The sequence below is a fragment of the Hylobates moloch genome, unplaced genomic scaffold (assembly GCF_009828535.3).
Source record: "Hylobates moloch isolate HMO894 unplaced genomic scaffold, HMol_V3 SCAFFOLD_5, whole genome shotgun sequence".
Lineage (NCBI taxonomy): Eukaryota > Metazoa > Chordata > Mammalia > Primates > Hylobatidae > Hylobates > Hylobates moloch.
This window is the reverse complement of record NW_026652280.1, coordinates 75,400,115-75,421,289: the sequence shown is the minus strand read 5'-3', so window position 1 is coordinate 75,421,289 and position 21,175 is coordinate 75,400,115. Positions and strand designations below refer to the sequence as shown.

Here is a 21,175-nt window from a genome sequence, read left to right as displayed (position 1 = left end):
ATCAGTTTTATTTTCTTGTCTGGGTCTGGTATTAGGGTAATTGTGTTCTCATAAAATGAGTTTGGAAGTATTCCCTTCTTTCAATTTTGTTTTTTGAAGTGAATGTCTGAGAGATATATTTTTTTAAATGCTTAATATCTCTAGTAATAAAGGAAATGCACATTAAAATCACAATGAACTATCACCTCACACTTCTTAGAATGGCTATGTTTAAAAAGACAAATGGTAACAATTATTGTTTGTACACTGTTGATGGAAATCAAATTAGCACAGCCATTTTGAAAAAGTGTTGGATTCTTCAAAAAATGAAAAATAGAATTACCATAAGATCCAGCAATTTCACTTCTTGATATATATCTAAAGGAATTGAAATCAATATGTCAAGGAGATATCTTCACTCTTATGTTCATTACAATATTATTTGCAGTAGCTAAGATTTGGAAACAACCTAAGTGCCTATGAGTAGATTAATGGACAAAGAAAATGTGGCAAATATACACAATGTAATACTATATAGCCTTAAATAAAAAGGTAATTCTGTCACTCACAAACAACATAGATGGAACTGGAGGACATTATATTAAGTGAAATAAGCCAGGCAGTAACAGACTAAATACCGTATGATTTCTCTTATATGTGGAATCTAAAATAGTTGATCTCATAGAAAAAGAAAGTAGAAAAGTGGTTATCAGAAATTAAGAGGGGTAGGAGAAGGTATGGATGAAGGGAAGGTGTTGATAAAAGGGTAAAAAGTTTCAGTAGTACTGGAGAAATGTTTCAGTGACCTATATACCGCATAGTGACTGAAGTTAATAATAATATACTGTATATTTTAAAATTGCTAAAAGAATAATGTTCTCATCACAAAAAATGATAAGTTAATGAGGTGATGCCTATGTTAGTTAGCTTCATTGACTATTTCTGCAGGCACACACAGATCAAAACCTCACATTGCACTCCATTAATATACACGATTAATACTTTTCAGTTAAAAAAAGAAAGGAAGAAGAAGCAAGAAAGAAGGAAGGAAAGAAAGAGAAAGAAAGAAAGAAAGAGAAGGAAAGAAAGAAAGAAGGAAAGAGAAAGAAAGAAAAAGAAAGAAAGAAAGGAAGAAAAAAGAAAGAAGTCTTTGCTCATGCCTATATCCTGAATGTTTTGGATTTTTCACTTAAATCTTTAAGCCATCTTGAGTTAATTTTTGTATAAGGTGTAAGGAAGGGGTCCAGATTCAGTTTTCTGCATATGACTAGCCACTTTTCCCAGCAACATTTATTAAATAGGGAATCCTTTCCCCATTGCTTGTCTTTGTCAGGTTTGTCAAAGATCAGATGGTTGTAGATGTGTGGCATTATATCTGAGGTTTCTGTTCTGTTCCATTGATCTATTTATCTGTTTTGGCAACAGTACCATGCTGGTTTGGTTACTGTAGCCTTGTAGTATAGTTTGAAGTCAGGTAGCATAATGCCTCCAGCTTTGTTCTTTTTGCTTAGGATTGTCTTGGCTATATGCACTCTTTTTTGGTTCCATAAGAAATTTAAAGTAGTTTTTTTTTCTAAAAAAATATTTATTGCAGCACTGTTTACAATAGCAAAGGCTTGGAATCAACCCAAATGCCCATCAGTGATAGACTGGATAAAGAAAATGTGGCACACATACACCATGGAATACTATGAAGTCATAAAAAAGGATGAGTTCATGTCTTTTGCAGGGACATGGATGAAGCTGGAAACCATCATTTTGAGCACACTAATACAATAACAGAAAACCAAATACCACATGTTCTCACTCATAAGTGGGAGTTGAACAATGAGAACACATTGGCGCAGGGAGGGGAACATCACACACCGGGGCTTGTCAGGAGGTGGGGGGCTAGGGGGAGGGATAGCATTAGGAATAATACCTAATGCAGATGACTGGTCAATGGGTGCAGTAAACCCCCATGGCACGTGTATACCTATGTAACAAACCTGCAGGTTCTGCACATGTATCCCAGTATTTAAAATATAATATTAAAATATGATAATAAAAAAACTGTGAAAAAGAAAGAAAGAAAAAATAAAGAAAAGAAAAGAAAAAGAAAGGAAGAAAGAGAAAAGGAAAAAATGAATAAATGGATGCTCATTAAAGTGAAATGGCATATTAGAGGTCACACTGCTGGTAAGTTTCAGTGCAAGTCTTCTTGTTCCTTTACAAACTTTGTATAGCCATTATGCAGTAAGAGAAGGGTCCAGAGTGTGTTATGATCAGAGCAAAGACAACCTAGAGTTCAAATCTGCTATGTGAGTAATTGAAAATGTTCTAGAATAATAACCATCTCTAAATTCCTGTTGATAGTGGAGAGTCCCTGAAGCCTGTATTTTAGGTATTGCTGTTCCTGTGATGAATAAACTCATTTTTATGTCTAACCACGACAAGCAACACAGAGGGATGAAAATACCCTGGTCACTAAGATAGCATGCCACATTTAAACCATGAACAAAGTTTATATTCCGGGGCAGAGAAATGGAAAAAAAGAGTAAACACATCAACAAGGAATCTCTCAAAATGAATAATTAAATTTTAACTATTGGTCTGGGAAATTATCCCTCAAGAATTGAAAATTAAGCCTAGGGCCCTAAAATGAAAAAACTCATATGACTTAAGGACTTCGCTGTGTATGAGTTCATCATTATGGTCTTTTTTTAATATATAAAATAACTGAGCTGGATTATAACAGTATCTCATTTTTAGTTACCATAAAAATATTTATTTTAGTTCCATGGAGTTGTGTTTTTTCACATGGATAGCATTTGCTTTGTCTTTTATGGGATTTTGTTTGCATGCACATGTGGAGATGACAGGTATGAAGCAGATTGTATCCATACATTCCTTAATCTTTAAAATGGATATAAATATATTTTAGATGAAATAAATATATTTCATCTTTGTGAAGATGAAATTTGAAATTTACTCTCTTTAAAGTACTTAGCAAAATATTTGCCTTGCCATAGAGAATTACAGTGTGTAGCAATAAATATCAGTTCTTTTGGTGATTTTTTTTTCTTTTCTATAGAGAGAGATTTAGTTGGAGGAACAGATGATTTATTTACCTCTATGCAACATCAGAGTTTATTAACTTTTGTTATGAAGTTTTCCAGCATAACATTCTTACTAATTTCAAATTTGCCTCTCTATGAAGGCATGGAATTCCAGGAGCCTCTGCTTGTATATTTTCCTACATGCTTTGATCAAAACCAGATCCCAGTGATTAATTCAAGAGGATTTGTGAAGCTATCTCACACTAAGCGGTAAGTTATCATATATAGGATAATTTTTAATCACTATAAATGATGTGTTTTTATTTTATCAAATGACAATTATGTCTCCAGAATACCTTTTATAACTCAATAATAGGTTAATTGGAAAGATATTTTTTGGCCTGCTTGGCAACCTTCCCTAATGTTCTTACTTAATTTGATGGGGACTAAGATTATGTTATGATATAATATTTATTCTGCTTAGCCCTTAAACTTTTTAATTTTTAAATGGATTTTTAGGTAATATTATTTATAGGCAAACTGATAATCTATGAAAGGATATCATAAATGTTGGTGCTGCTAAATGCACATAGGGTTTGTATGAGTTTATGTAGGATCTAAATACCTCTATAGTGACGTGACAAGTGCTCCCAATATGGTTATATCTAATGGTCTTTCCACTCTTAGAACCCAAGTAAACTGGTAGCAAATTTAAGAAATCTGGAGTTTATATAATATTATTAATTATAATTTATAAAGTAGTTACTATGTGTCAGATACTATGTTAGAATTGCCAGGTGCACTTTCTAATATAATCATCAAAATAATTCTACGAATTAGGTGTTAATATAGTTCTTGCTTAACATAGGACAAAGGTGAGTTTAGAGAAGTTTAGAAATTTGCCCAAGTGATTCAACACAGAATGATAGTGTCAGAATTTATGTCCAAATTGTCCATGTCCATAGTTCATGGTTTGAACCCCCACACTACATTGCTTTGCAAAATTATATTCTGAAAATGAAGTATTACTGGAGACTAACAATATCATCACTATCTGTCAAACCTATCTACCAAATGTAAGTAATAAATTTAATTATGCATTGGAGAAAGAAATGTATTCGCCTGTACTGGTGGTTTAAATTACAGAGATTAAAGTTTTTAGCTTTTGCAAATCTTGAATTTATGAAACAAAATTAGACTTTTCTACTTTGATGTAAAAGATATATCAGGTTTCTTTCTATGATTTGCAGAATAAAAAGATGAGTCATTTATCCATTTAATACATACAATGCCTAAGGTGTTGATATAATTCCACATACCCTGGCATAGGGTAAAGGGTAAGTTAGCCACAGGTTGTGCCTTTTTGTCAACTTTTTAAAATAGAATTAGATGGCTTTTGAGCATTAGTGTTGTTCAGTAAAGAACAGATAAATGATTGCTTGACAATAAGCTTCGACTGATATGATGCCTACCATGAGAGTAAATTTATTCCTAATATAAGATAAAAACTTAAGAAGAGTAGAAAATAGGAAGGGTTTATTTGAGCTCTGGCAGCATTACATAGTGTTCATTATGTGCTATGGGCTGGAGAAACATAAACAAACATAGTAGGACCCCCAGAAAACTAAAGACAAACAGGATGCCCTGCATGGCTAGTACGAAAAGACTTAACAGGACATTTCCAGGCATACAAGTTGAAAGGGCATTTGGCAATAGTAGCTTTTACTTTGTGAGGTAAATCAAGGGTACATAACTAATTAGGCAATTGCTTATTTAATCAGGAGCATATATGAAATCCAGAAATGATTACAAAATGTCTGGGTTTCTTGAAACTCCATGTTTAATTTGGTGAGTTTGCTTCATACTGTGGGTGTTACATTTATTTCCAAAGATGTCTTTATTTCTCTTTCCTTGTGAAGGAGATGAAACTTTGTGTGTTGTAAGAACAGAATAGATTTATATTCTGAAGCACTGCACAGTTGAATAATTTGTAGCTGGCTTTCAGCAGCTGCAGCTGTAATGTGACTGAAGATGCTCTTTGATGCAATTGTGAATGCAGAGAGACAAAGGGATTATTCTTTTTTTTTAATCTTCAAAATGTAGTCAATGTTTAGAAGTTGACCAAAAATATTTAATGTTTCTTTTTAAGATCCAATTTTGTTGCCATTGCTTTTGGTGTTTTAGACATGAAGTCCTTGCCCACACCTATGTCCTGAATGGTATTGCCTAGGTTTTCTTGTAGGATTTTAATGGTCTTAGGTCTAACATTTAAGTCTTTAATCCATCTTGAATTAATTTTTGTATAAGGTGTAAGGAAGGGATCCAGTTTCTGCTTTCTACATATGGCTAGCCAGTTTTCCCAGCACCATTTATTAAATAGGGAACCCTTTCCCCATTTCTTGTTTTTGTCAGGTTTGTCAAAGATCAGATAGTTGTAGATATGTGGCATCATTTCTGAGGGCTCTGTTCTGTTCCATTGATCTATGTCTCTGTTGTGGTACCAGTACCATGCTGTTTTGGTTACTGTAGCCTTGTAGTATAGTTTGAAGTCAGGTAGCATGATGCCTCCAGCAGACTTTTGGGATCTAATTAAACTAAAGAGCTTCTGCACAGCAAAAGAAACTACTATCAGAGTGAACAGGCAACCTACAGAATGGGAGAAAATTTTTGTAACCTACTCATCTGACAGAGGGCTAATATCCAGAATCAACAATGAACTCAAACAAATTTACAAGAAAAAAACAAACAACTCCATCAAAAAGTGGGCAAAGGACATGAACAGACACTTCTCAAAAGAAGACATTTATGCAGCCAAAAAACACATGAAGAAATGCTCATCATCACTGGCCATCAGAGAAATGCAAATCAAAACCACAATGAGATGCCATCTCACACCAGTTAGAATGGCCATCATTAAAAATTCAGGAAACAACAGGTGCTGGAGAGGATGTGGAGAAATAGGAACACTTTTACACTGTTGGTGGGACTGTCAACTGGTTCAACCATTGTAGAAGTCAGTGTGGCGATTCCTCAGGGATCTAGAACTAGAAATACCATTTGACCCAGCCATCCCATTACTGGGTATATACCCAAAGGACTATAAATCATGCTGCTATAAAGACACATGCATACGTATGTTTATTGCGGCACTATTCACAATAACAAAGAGTTGTAACCAACCCAAATTTCCAACAACAATAGACTGGATTAAGAAAATGTGGCAGATATACATCATGGAATACTATGCAGCCATAAAAAATGATGAGATCATGTCCTTTGTAGGGACATGGATGAAACTGGAAAACATCATTCTCAGTAAACTATCGCAAGGACAAAAAACCAAACACCGCATGTTCTCACTCATAGGTGGGAATCGAACAATGAGAACTAATGGACACAGGAAGGGGAACATCACACTCTGGGGACTGTTGTGGGGTGGGGGGAGGGGGGAGGGACAGCATTAGGAGATATACCTAATGCTAAATGACGAGTTAATGGGTGCAGGAAATCAACATGGCACATGGATACATATGTAACAAACCTGCACATTGTGCACATGTACCCTAAAACCTAAAGTATAATAATAAAAAAAAAAAGATCCAATTTTATTTGTACATGCATACCTATTGAACCAAGACTATTATTTTTGGTGTGGTCTTCTTACTATGTATAGATGTAGATATAGATGGTATAGATATAACTATCCTACTTACATATGTTGTAGGTACTTGTATGTATATTAAAATAAATCCTCAAAAGGTCTTGGATAAGTTCTGTCATTTTTTTGGAAGGGTTGCCAATAATTCTTATTCTGTATACATAACAAAAATCCTCTAATGAGTATCACACAATATAATGAAATGATATAGTTATAAATATAGATAGTAAAATGATAATAATTAACATGTATAGATAATGAAATGATAATAGTTAACATGTATTGAGCACTTACCATCTATACCTAGTTAGGTGTTTTAGGTGATTTACATGCAGTATCTCATTTAATTTTTTCAGCGTCTCTAGGAGGTAGATGCTAGTTTTACCCTATCCTGCACATGAGGAAAATGAGACACGGACTGGTGGTGTGAATTGCACAGAGCTTCCAGTGGGCCAGTGGTGGAGCTGGGCATGTAATTCAGGCCCTTTGATGGTGGGTCCTGTGTGTTTCACCACTAGTAACGTGGTCTCTGGATTGGCCCATGTTGTCAATAGATCATGTTGTCTGGGTCATGTTGTCAATAGAGAAACTCACTGCGGATGTCATTTGTTGCCACTGTAGTCTAGAATCACTTCTAAAGATCATCAGAGCATTTCTTATTTACAGCAGAACTTTCTGATTGCTGTTTGGAGGCCTGGAAGGGAATTCTGTAGCTTCTCCTATCCACTGCTCTCCCTCCTGCCTCCGATGAAGTAGGACACTGTGATTTGATTTCTCTCTCCTCCTTCCAGGTCCATCTTTTCTTATCCCTGGACATGAAATTTTAAATGAAAATATTTGCCAGTGCATAGAATTATTTGATTTGAAAACCATGATTTAAATCAAAGCTTGTGAAAGCCATCTAACACATACTACATGGGAGTCAATATTATTTACAAAAAGCTACTTTGATATATTGTTTTTCTTGACCTGCAACTACTTGTTTCTTTAATGTCTTCTTGAGCAAGAGTCTCCACTCCCTTAGGAACTAGTTTGCTTCCTTTACTGCAACTTGCCGTGACTGTAAGCTCATGACAGTATTATGAATACATGTTATATTTACCAATGTATACCCTGTGTCTACTACATACTACAATATCAAAAAGATGGTTTTGAAAGGAAGAAAAAAAGACCAAAGAAATAAAAAAAGAATTAATAAATGAATGGATGAATGATTGACAGCTACTTTTTGCTATTTAACTATGCCTACTTCTAGGTTTTTCATTACTAAATAGCTTTTTAAGTTACTCCTCTTGAACTGCTCCAGGCTAGAAGTCAGTTAATCAAACATACTAACACTATATAAGAACTGAGAGCAAATAGGTGCAGGTAGGGGCTCAAGGAGCTCTCAGTAAATAGACCTAGTAACTTTAACTTGTCTAGATAATTTTAATTAACATTATTTTATTGAAATTATTATTGTTAGAGTGGCAAATTCCAGAGGAATGTAAAATCACTTTATGTTATTAGGTCTGTTAATAATAGATGCTGTTTCTAGATTACTTCCCATGTGTAGACATTGTCTTAAATTATTTGTATACATTATTAATTTTAGTCTTTAAAATTTATCATGAAATATATTCTATTATTATTCTCATTTTATGCATCATAAGATCATCCCAGATTCCACAGTATGGAAATGGTAAGGTGGAAAAATTGGCAATTAATGTGCCTCATGACGGTTTTTGTTAGTGTGCACAGTCTTTTTTTGGTGTCAGGGTGTCTAAGGACTAGAAGGTTGCATCAGGGTAATGTAGAGGAAGCTTGGCTTTATGTGTGGATTAGTGGGGTAATGCATAAAGCAATAATCTTCATTGCCATTTATTTGAGTGATGTGTTGTGCTGCTCTGTTAGGTGGAGAACAACAACAACAACAAGAATCAGATCTTTGTGAAGAAAGTGAAGTGTGACTAAGTCTTTGAAGAATGAATCAAGTTTGAAATGATTATGAATAGGCAAAAGAGCATTCCCTTTCAGAAAAGGAAAGAACATTTGCTTAACTCAAATCAGTATTTGAATTTGACACTCTGATCTCATCAAATATTCCTTGAAAATGCAGAAGAAAAGATTTTCATTTGTACTCAAACTCAGATACTCAGGACACAGTCTTAGACCAAGATTTATCCTTATTTTTTCCATCTTGAATTTCCAAAACTCTGACATATAGGGCATTTGATTTTGTCTTCAGGTGAGTCAATGGTTCTATGAGAGGAAGATGCCTTGAAAGATGGAGTCAATAAATACAAACTTCAGTGTCACTGAATTTGTGTTCCTGGGGTTGTCCTCTGAACCAAAGATACAGCTGATTCTTTTTATTATGTTCTTGTTCTTCTATTTATCAACGGTGGCTGGAAATGTTATAATCATAACTATTATCCAGATGGAACCTCACCTCCAAACCCCCATGTACTTCTTTCTCACTAATTTATCCTTTCAGGACATTTGCTACACATCCACCAATGTCTCCCAAATGCTGTCCAACATGGCGGGGAAAAAGAGCACCATCTCATTCTCCAGCTGCGCTACTCAGATGTACTTCTCCCTCTCCTTTGGAATGATTGAGTGTGTCCTCCTTGGTGTCATGGCTTATGACAGATATGTAGCCATTTGTCACCCTCTTCATTATACTTTCATTATGGACCAAAACACCTGCATTCAACTGGCAGTTATTTCTTGGTCCAGTAGCTTCCTGAGTTCCATGGTTATCAATGTTCTCACATTGAGTTTGCCCTACTGTGGGCCGAATATCCTGAATCACTTTTTCTGTGAGGTACCTTCTGTCCTGAGGCTGGCTTGCACCGACACCTCATTCACAGAGCTGGTTGTTTTTATCTTCAGTATCATCATTGTCTTCATCTCTTTCCTCCTCATTGTTGTTTCCTATGTCCGGATCCTTCAATCTGTTCTCAGGATGCGGTCAGCCTCTGGGCGGTATAAGGCATTATCCACCTGTACCTCCCATTTGACAGTGGTAACCTTATTTTATGGGACTGCCATCTTCATGTACAGGAGACCCCAGTCGAGGTCCTCCTGGGCAGGTGGCAAGATCATTGCAGTTTTCTACACGGTGGTCACACCCATGCTTAACCCCTTGATTTACAGCCTGTGGAACCAAGATGTGAAAGGAGCTTTAAGGAGAGCTATTGCAAAGCAGAGGACGTGACAGCTGTTAATGAGACACTAACCTTCACTCTTAATCTAACATAATTACCTTCTAATTATGAAGTGATAGAGTAAAAAATAGCTTGGAAAGTCAACATCTGCCCTGCCATTTATAAAGGGCACATAAACCCAGGTGTAAATTCAGCAGAAAAAAATGTTTCCTCCAAGAACATGGCAGGGCTTTAATGTGTCCAAACAAGTCCCTTCATTGAGCTACTGCTCTTATGTTACTCACTGAAAAACAAAACAAAACAAAACAAAACACCTGTTTCTTTAAAATCACAGACTATCTGAAATTAATTTTTTGAAATTTTATCAGTGAGGTGAAATATTTTTCTCTGTGCTGGAGAATCTAAGTCACTTTGATCCAGAGGAGAAATCTCAGTTTCCAACTCAGGTGCAGGAATTCAGATTAAAGGTTTTTTAATGCAACAGTCCATATCTGTGTTAACTTTGTAGTTTCCAGGAAAACAAGACCCTGTATCTAATTTTTGGTTTGGACTTATCATTGTTCCCTTTACATACCCTACTTTGTAATATTCTATCAAAATATTGCTTCATTTAAATTTCACCTAAACTCCTTTCTTCCTACAAATCCTGTGATAGCTCTATTTCTTCCTATGTTTGAAGAAATAGTCCATGGTTCCCCTGATGTGTGTTCCCTATCTTTGAAATGGGTCAGAAGCATCTTAATTTGTCTATGTATAAGTTTGTTCCTGGTGACCTTAGACTAATTGTGTGCACAGGAGGATGGCAATGATCAGAAGCAGAAGATTTGGTCAAATATTAATTAACATGTTAAAGGATTCATTTATTCATTGACAGCCTATTATTGCATGACTATGTAATATAATGTTAAACAGAATAGAAATGTGTCTTTTCCTCAAAGCATATATATGTCATATACGTATTGTCTATGTTATATACATTATACATAAAGTGACAAATTTTGATAGCTGTAATAAAGAAATAATTTTCAAGAGGCAATGATAGGCAATAGGTAGGATGTCCTCCTCTGAGGAGATTGCATGCAAGGACCAGAAGGAGATTCAAGAGAAAGATTGAGGTCTTTCGTAGTAAAGAGTTGTTGGACCAAAACTGGAGATGTAAAAGAGTGGTGCTGCCTTTGAGGAAATAAGCCAGACCATTGGAGGTCCGGCTGGGGGAGCAGCTTCTAGCCCATGCAAGGCTGAGGGACTGTGGAGTGCAGTAGAGGCTTATTCTTAGTAAAATGTAAGTATTCTGAAGAAGAGTGATACAGCACAACTAATGATTTCATGAGATTTTTCTGTGTGATGTGTGGTGGACCTTAACTAGCAGCACACATTTGTGAAAAAGAGCATTTCCAGCCAGTATGTTGAAGGAAAATTATTCTTTGAAGTAAAAGAGTAGCTAAATATAATTTAGTATTAATAAAATTAATAAATGATTAATATTATTAATATTTAATTAATATGGACAAACTCTAAAAGTTTCTCACTGGTTTATTCAACAATGTAGAGTAAATTTTTTTTTAAGTTCATCTTTCAGATATATCCAACAACTAAAATGAAACAATTTTTTTCTAACCAAATATAAAGATCATATATAAACAATAAATAAGACATGTCTAACTGCATAGGTAGAGTAGACATCACTGACTTAAAATCAAAAATATTTAAAAAGCTAAAAGCAAAATCACTAGCCAAATAGTCTAATTCTTTACACAGTAGTCTTTTTTTTCGTTGTTGTTGCTTTTTATATTCACCTTGCTTTATGGATGACTTGATATATTTTATATTTGATTAATATGTAAAGTAGGAATAGAAATATATAGTTTAACAAATTTCCTTTTAAACAATTTATTAAAAGCAAAAGTAACATTTAAAATTCTCTCAGACATTATCAAATAAACAAGCAGAAATATAATATTTTATTAGTTTAAAAAACACAAAATATCTAAATGTATATTCAATTAAAACATTTATTTTTTGATTCACAATATTATTAGCCCATCTTACCTCTTGAACTCTAAAAATGAATGAATTAAAAATGCAGAAAACATTGCGAAACCCTTCTCATAAGGGCTCTTAGTTTTTATAAATATATCAAACAAGTGGAAGTAAATATTTGCTTTTTAGCAATTCATTATTTAAACCAATTGCTTGACTTCATTTATTCATTTTAATTTTTTTTATTTCTATAGGTTATTGGGGCATCGGGTGGTGTTTGGTTACATGAGTAAGTTCGTTAGTGGTGATTTGTGAGATTTTGGTGCACCCATTACCCGAGCAGTATTCACTGCACCCTATTTGTTGTCTTTTATCCCTCACCCCCTTCCTACCCTTTCACCCTGAGTCTCCAAAGTCCATTGTGTCCTTCTTATGCTTTTGCATTCTCATAGCTTAGCTCCCACTTATGAGTGAGAACATAATGATGTTTGGTTTTTCATTCCTGAGTTAGTTCACTTAGAAAAATAGTTTCCAATCTCATCCAGGTCACTGTGAATGCCATTAATTCATTTCTTTTTATGGCTGAGTAGTATGAAATCATATCACAGTTTCTTTATTCACTCGTTGATTGATGGACATTTGGGTTGGTTCCACATTTTTCCAATTGCGAATCATACTGCTATCAAAGTGTGTGCAAGTATCTTTTTCATATAATGACTTCTTTTCCGCTGGGTAGATGCCCAGTAGTGGGATTGCTGGATCAAATGGTAGTTCTATTTTTAGTTCTTTAAGGAATCTCCACACTGCTTTCCATAGTTGTACTAGTTTACATTCCCACCGGCAGTGTAGAAGTGTTTCCTGTTCACCATATCCAGGGCAACAACTATTTTTTTGATTTTTTTTTTTTTTAATTATAGCGATCCCAAGAGCACAGGACTTGGTGAAAATGTGGATCCATTCATTCATTTTTCACCAGTGTGTTTGTAGTCAGTAATTTAAAGTTGGGTGAACTACAACAAATAATGCAATCCAGATAGCCTGTTTCCTATCCTATGTCTTATCTAGACTTCTTCAGTCAAAGTTTCCACCTTGCCTATGTTTGTTTCTTTTGACATAAAAAGAAAATAAAATATTTTAAAGATATTTAACTGGTAATCCTATGTTAGAACAAAGAACAATTGTTTTTTTTTTTTTGAGACGGAGTCTCACTCTGTCACCCTGGCTGGAGTGCAGTGGCGCTATCTCAACTCACTGCCAGCTCCACCTCCTGAGTTCATGCCATTCTCCTGCCTCAGCCTCCCGAGTAGCTGGGACTACAGGCGCCCGCGACCACGTCTGGCTAATTTTTTTGTATTTTTAGTACAGACGGGGTTTCACCACGTTAGCCAGGGCGGTTTCCATCTCCTGACCTCGTGATCTGCCTGCCTCAGCCTCCCCAAGTGCTGGGATTACAGGCGTGAGCCACCAAGTTCAGCCAAGAACAACTGATTTTAAGATTAACACAAAGAATGGTGAACTAAACAATTACTGGTCCTTCACAACCTTCACAACCATCCAAATGTTCAATTGGATGATTTTTTCTCTGCATTTGTTTAGGACTACAGTAATTGAGAACAACATAGCAAGAAAACAAACCAGCATTTTAAAATAAAATCTAGAGTAAACAAAATAATTAGAGAATAGACTTGTCATAAACTACATTTTTTCAGTGCTTGATCAATATTATTGTTTATTATTAGACTGTATTTAAAATGAGAAGAATAAAAGTATAATTGCATGGTTCTAATTTAGCTATGAATATGGGAAATAAGTTCTTTTCTAATTGACTTCATTTCCTTCATTTAAAAAATGAGACCGTCTTTAGATTTGATCATCTCTAAATATCTATCTATCTATCTATCATCTATCTATCTATCATCTATCTATCTATCTGTCTATCATCTATCTATCTATCATCTGACATCATCATCTCTATTGTCCTTGAAAATAGATTTACTATAAACTGTCAAAATTTCTTCTGAGATGGCTTTTTTGTTTTCACTTTTTGGACTTGGCTGTTTAATTTTAAGAATAATGCAACATTGCAAGGTTTTAATGTCATCACTTTTGGTATAAAGGATATAATAAACACTACTATCATAGATTCTGTTACCATTTTTCCTAATGGATATCTTTCTCTTAACTTGAAAAACTTAATTAGTACCACAATTACAAAGTATGAGGTTTATAAAATGTTAAGGAGGACTTGGTTTCATAGTGAAACTAACTATGCCTAATCAATATCACTCTTTCAGCAAATATGGAATCTGAAATGCTTCTTGAATATCAGCTCTTATTTTGTCTCTTTCTTTCTACCTATTCATGTTATAATGGCCTTTCTAGCCCATTTGACCTTGCAAAAATTTAGCTCTCTGTAGTCATAGGCAAATGTGGATTTTTCAACAAGTGCTTCATAATACAATCTTGTGTAAATCCTGACTGATTAATCAAATCACTAGACTGAAGAATCCACACATCCAGCCCTTTATAGAAGTTTCCTAAACTTCCTCCCCAATTCTAATCAGGTAGCCACTTTCTACAATGCTATATATTTCTCTATTCTATAAAATATTGGAGCAAGAATAAGGAGAAATTATAGCTGTGATTCCAGCTCCACTACTTATAAGCTAAAAGCACATTGACAAGCCATTTTAACTTTCATAACTTCAGTGTCATCATCTTAAGAAAGAAGGCTACTAATACTGTCCTAGGAATCTTAGGGAGCTCATGCATATCTCCAGTACATTTTCTAAGACCCAGAAATGGATCTAAGTTTCAGTAGTTCTTCTCTAGCCCAGCAAGGTGTGGTCATTCATTTGTTCGATGATCATTTGTTGCCCACTTAATATGTCCCAGGACATATTGCTAGGGAAGCAGGAGACTAGGGGAGCTAGAGTGACACCATTTTAAAATTAATTCCATTGTAAAACTAGCAAGGCACATTCCTTACTAGTCATAACCCAGGGTCTTAAGATATTTACAGCTAAGAAAGTACCTTGGTAATGCCTGCAATGACAAACTCCTACAACAACAGAAAGTCCAGATGTCCCAATACCCATAACAATATATGTTTTCAGAATAATTATAGTTATAGCCACTGTTAAAGTCACACTGAACTAAGTATAGCAGGACATTTTTCCCTGTGCATGATTTTCTTACGCTAATCCTTAAGCTCCAGACTCCACTAACCCACCTGGAAAATGCTTACCTACTTGGATTTGCCAGCCTGATGGCTGTGTGGCTGCACTGGTTTTCCCAAAGGTTGCTCTAATAATGGATATGTGTCAGAAATCTCTGCTCCAAGGGATAAACTCCCATGTCTTTAAATTGATGCCTTATTATTGAGCTACATTCCACCTTCAACACTCCCACTGAGCACCCAGCCCAAATAGCCTCATTCCATTGTTTCCAGCCTCTTTGCCTTATTCAGTATGTTCCTTCCCTCTGATATTTTCTATCTCGTTTGCTTTCCTCTGTTCTTGTTTCAAAGACAACCCATTTCTCTGATGGCCAGTGATGATGAGCATTTTTTCTTGTGTTTTTTGGCTGCATAAATGTCTTCTTTTGAGAAGTGTCTGTTCATATCCTTTGCCCACTTTTTGATGGGATTGTTTTTTTTTTCTTGTGAATTTGTTGGAGTTCATTATAGATTCTGGATATTAGCCCTTTGTCAGATGAGTAGGTTGCAAAAATTTTCTCCCATTCTGTAGGTTGCCTGTTCACTCTGATGGTGGTTTCTTTTTATATACCCAAAGGATTATAAATCATGCTGCTATAAAGACACATGCACACATATGTTTATTGCAACACTATTCACAATAGCAAAGACTTGGAACCAACCCAAATGTCCAACAACGATAGACTGGATTAAGAAAATATGGCACATATACACCATGGAATACTATGCAGCCATAAAAAATGATGAGTTCATGTCTTTTGTAGGGACATGGATGAAGCTGGAAACCATCATTCTCAGCAAACTATCACAAGGACAAAAAACCAAACACCACATGTTCTCACTCATAGGTGGGAACTGATCAAAGAGAACACATGGACACAGGAAGGGGAACATCACACACCACTGGGGACTGTTGTGGGGTGGGGAGAGGGGGGAGGGACAGCATTAGGAGATATACCTAATGCTAAATGATGAGTTAATGGGTGCAGCACACCAACATGGCACATGTATACATATGTAACTAACCTGCATGTTGTGCACGTGTACCCTAAAACTTAAAGTATAATAATAATAAAAATAAAATAAATAAATAAAAAAATAAATAAAAATAAAAACAAAAACAAAAACAAAAACAAAAAACAAAGACAACCCAAATGCCCTCTCCTCCATAAAGCTTCTAATCTAATGCTCTCTTGGGAGAGGATGTCTTTTAGTATGAGCTATTACAGAACTTTGTGAGTCCTTTTTGGCATTTATTATTATTTTTCCTGTGATACAAGGTATTCGATCTATTTTATCTCCCTACAAATGCACACTCCATGAGGTCAGGTATATATCTTATATTGCCCACCAAGTCTTAAGCACAGATTGCTTAGAAAATTCTCACCTGAGGCCATACAGTTCAAGAATAGAGAATGCGGAATTGAATCTCAGCTATATCTCATTCTGACATCCCTGCTCTTAACCATTTCTGCATCAATTTTGCCTTCACAGCCCCCAGTACAGTGGTTACCACCTCTTTGTTGGTTTGAGAAAACCTCAATTCATATGATTTTGCAGCATACTGTAGAGAATATGATTGGCATGTTTACTTTTGTTTGATTTTATTACTGGAAAAAGTTGTTAATCTGTGAAAGAGAAGTCAGGCTTTTTAAAACACAAAATATTTATTGACTTCTTATTTGGGCAAACATATATGATAGATGAGGTATAAATAATAGTTCTCATTTTATTGAAGAGACTGAGGTACAGTGATTAAGGGATTTGAGACAATTATTGGTGGGACTGGGACTAAGACCAAGATTTTCCAACTTCTACCCATTTTTATCTTGCCATTATCAATTTTTGTGAATATTTGTACCACTAACTACACCCAAAACAAAACAGTTAGTGTCCTTATTTTATTATATCACATTGATGGCATAATTATGAATACTTAACATATAAATGAAGGAAAATAAGAGGAATTCACGTTTATTAAATGTTGTTTTATATAACAAATACTTTATAGAGATTGCAGCTTATATTTTTAAAATGCTAAAGGATAAGTATTATTATTCCCACTTGGCACATGAAGAAACAGGCTTAAAGAGATCAAGCAACTTGCTCAAGGTCACACAGCTGGAAAATAGCAGAACCTATGTGAAGGCTCCTTTATAAATAGTCCAAAACCCGAATGTTTGCCAGTAGTCAGTGGAAAGTGCAGGCTTGGATCGATTTTTTTTTTTCTATCTCTTCATGTTGACAAATTTGTTGACCTATCTGGGCTTCAGTTTTATCCTCTTTAAAATTAGGGCAATGCCTGGTTTATTTCGCTTAACACAGTGATCTCCAATTCCATCCATGTTGTTGCAAATGGCTGGATCTCATTCTTTTTTTTTAATGGCTGAATAGTAAATAGAAAAAGAATGAATAAGACCTATTATTCAATAGCACAATAGGGTGACTATAGTCAATAATAACTTAATTGCATGTTTTAAAATAAATTAAAGAATGTAATTGGATTATTTGTAACTCAAAGGATAAATGCCTGAGGGGATGGATACTCCATTCTTCATGATGTACTTATTTCACATTGCATGCCTGTATCAAAACATCTCATGTACCCCATAAATATGTACACCTACTATGTACCCACAAAAATTAAAAATAAATAAAAAATTAAAATAATAATTTAAAATAAGTAAAATGAGGGTAATGTCTATTTCAAATGATTATTGTATGAATTTAATAAGATTAAAGTGGTTTGTTTATTGTGTGAGTACAGGAAATGAGAAAAGGTAGCCCTGTAGCCACAAGGTGACTGATTAGAGACTTAGCAATGGGATTCCAAGATTCCTGATTCTAAGGCAACTGCTCTTTCAGTTATAACATATACTTGATTTGTAGTTAATGGGATAGGAAAGCCCTTTTTTCTTACATTTCACAGAGCATACATGATTTTCACAATGGTGAAAAAAAGAAACTGAAGGCTAGGTTTGGACTGTTTCTGAACTGTCAACTCTGTATCTGTGCATTAGCTACAGGTGGTTCTTTCCCCAAAATGAGTTATGATGTGACTAATTTTAAACTAGATCAATTACAACTTGTGTACAGATAAACCCCAGTAAATCCTAGGTTTTTTATCTTAAAAACTCTTCAGTGCCTTTCATGATGAATATGGCAGCTTTATACTTTAAGGCAACCATTGTGTTTCCCTGACTTTTAACTATGTTACACTGGAGGAAGGGTTGAAATAGAAAGATGATTGATTATAAGTATTCAAAACTGTTATTGTGACAGAATTTCAGCACATCTGGGAAAATGTTAGCTTTTCCAAGATCTCAATCTGCTGCTGATACCTGACATTCTTGTTTTCAATTGAATATCTTGTAGCCTTTAGAACATGTGAATAAAAATTATATAATTTTTTCTTGTTAGTCATTCATATATCAGGATTAATGAGACTGTTCTTTGAAAAGGGCCTGTGGATGCTGGTGGAGGGCATGGAGACCCATGGCACCCCAGGGAAAGCTAGGGTCTAATTAAGATACAAGACAGGACTAATTTTAGATGGGAGCAGGTAAGCTAACCTTGTAGACATTACAATCTTGCTAAAATCAGCCTTAGAGATTGCGTCCAGCTTTATCTTTCTTAGAGGCCCAGAACTCTTGGATTTCCTCTGAGGGCCAAGAAGATGTCAATATATACAGTTGACAAAACTATGATGCCTACTCCTTTTTAACATTAGGTAGAGAAGGTCAAACAAATCCTGTGGTTATTAGTTGAACACACCCACTTGACCCACTAAAGGGAAAGCTGAGGACAGAAAAAGAAGACGATTTTATTCCCTGATTATAGCTAGTTATCAGCAGAACTTAAATATCCGGCTCTTATCCTTGGACTTTGCATAGTCACTGATTTAGTTACCGGTAGCGGCAGATTCAGAGAGACAATACAGTCACTGGAAGCACAGCAAACTCCTTGTTGGCAAAAAAGCCTTGTGTTTATGTCCTCTAGGACCTGGCACATACATAACACTTGAAATTTTTTGCTAAATATATGAATGGATAGAACTCAGACTGAATTAAATTGTCCCTCACACCAGCCTCATTCTCCATGTTTTTAACTACATTTTCTCTGACTTCTTTTGAGAGGAAAAAAAAATTCAACATTTGGACCTGGCATTCCTCATGACCCCAGGGGAAAAAAAAATTGTTCAGAGTTATTGATTGTTTCTTTCTCTTACCGAGTCCCGTCCCAGTTTCTAATTAATATGTGAACCAACTTTAAATAAGAAATGAATGCAGCTTGCCCAGTATGTCTTTCAAAAATACTAATTTAGTTTATATTTCTTTCAGACTGTAGAGTTAAGGATTAGAGCCCACCCTTCAGAATTTAATATTCACTTAGCAAGGAGATGGTAACTTGGGTAGTGTTTATTGAAAAGTTATTTGCATTTTCTGTGTCTTTCTACTACTATCATTTACCTATGACAGAAACAGATTTTCATTTTGTGTTATTATTGAGACTTTTTTCCAATTAGCTTTTTGAAAGCAGCTTTCACATCCTTGTTCCGCAAACTGTAGATCAAGGGATTTAACATGGGGATGATAATCGTATAGAACACAGAGGCCCACTTGTCTTGATCCAGGGAGTGGCTGGATGTTGGCCTCAGGTACATAAACATGACTGTACCATAGAAGAGGGTGACAGCAGTAAGGTGAGACCCGCAGGTGGAGAAAGCCTTAAGGCGGCCTTCAGCTGAACGCATTCTGATGATTGCAACAAGGATAAAGTTATAGGAGATGAAGATGATGAGGATGGTGCTGAATTCAATGAAGCCACACAAGCTGAAGAGCACGATCTCACTGATGTAGGTGTCTGAGCAAGAGAGGGCCAAGAGTGGTGGGATTTCGCAGAAGAAATGATTGATGATGTTGGAGCCACAGTAACTCAGGCTGAAAGTGAGGGTAGTGTGGGCTACTAAGCTCACTAGACCAGCCAGGTAAGAGCCCAGCATGAGAGCCAAGCAGACCCGCTTGCACATGAGGGTGCTGTAGTGGAGGGGTCGACAAATGGCCACAAAACGATCATAGGCCATGGCTGCCAGGACATAGCACTCAGCATCCACAAAACCTACAAAAAAAGCAAACTGGGTGGCACAGCTGGAGAAGGAGATAACTTTGTGCTTTGTTAGGAAGTCAGCCAGCATCCTGGGGGCAATGGCTGAGGAGTAGCCCAGGTCAGCAAAGGAGAGGTTGCAGAGGAAAAAATACATGGGTGTGTGAAGCTGAGTGTCTGTTATAATCAGGATAATCATACCAACATTCCCCACTACATTAACCAGGTAAACTATGAGGAAGATCACAAAGAAGATGATCTGCATCTGAGGGTCCTGGGTGATGCCCATGAAGATAAACTCAGTCACCATTGAGTGGTTTTCTTTATCCATTACTTCACGTGTATGTGTGCCTGGATTTAGTTTTTTGATAGATGTAGTAAATTCCCTGTCACTGAAAATATTCAAACTAAAGACGAGCAATCATATGCCAGAGATATTGCAATATACATATATATGTATTTATCTATTGTGTATATGTGTATACATATAGTTCTACAGTAAATGAAGGCTTTGTTTAGGATGATTCGTAAAAATCTTTCCAGTAATTAGATTCTATGACCAATAGAATAACTCAAATGCTTTGTTAAAATGGTGATGTGTCCTCTCCATGTGCCCATTGACAGCATGAGGAGGTGTTAACTTCTTGGGAATGGCAAGTTCTGCTTCTCCAATGACCTTGGTGCTCTGGGGTCATTTATCACGTGATGCTAGATGTTTGACTCAGTCTGCACAATTGTGTGTCTTAATAATGAGTAAAGAAGAACAGTGTTGGGTATTTCTTCTTTCTGAAAGAAAGCAAACATAAATTCAGATAATGAATAAACTTTAATTTTCATCACAGGTAGACATAGAAAGGAAAATAAGTGACACAAGGACCTCAAAGTATAACACATCACACATATACAGAAAGTGAAATACTTGGAACAGAAGATCAGACATATAAGAAAAGACAGTAAATGATAATTTTTAAAAAGCCAGAGTTACTGAGTAGCACGAGAGAAATTAAAAAAAACATATTTCCGATTTAAAAAACTTGTATCCATAACA

General features: G+C 35.5%; 2 protein-coding genes across 2 annotated transcripts; one reads left to right on the top strand and one right to left on the bottom strand.

Moving 5' to 3' along the window:
- The first annotated feature begins 8,941 nt into the window (after positions 1-8,941).
- LOC116468429 (olfactory receptor 2G3-like) lies at positions 8,942-9,877 on the top strand. The gene has a single exon (XM_032151998.1). It carries the CDS (start codon positions 8,942-8,944, stop codon positions 9,875-9,877), a length of 936 nt encoding a protein of 311 aa, XP_032007889.1.
- A 9,648-nt stretch (positions 9,878-19,525) lies between these two features.
- Positions 19,526-20,458, bottom strand: LOC116468180 (olfactory receptor 5AR1). The gene has a single exon (XM_032151784.2). It carries the CDS (start codon positions 20,456-20,458, stop codon positions 19,526-19,528), a length of 933 nt encoding a protein of 310 aa, XP_032007675.1.
- Between the last annotated feature and the right edge of the window lie 717 nt (positions 20,459-21,175).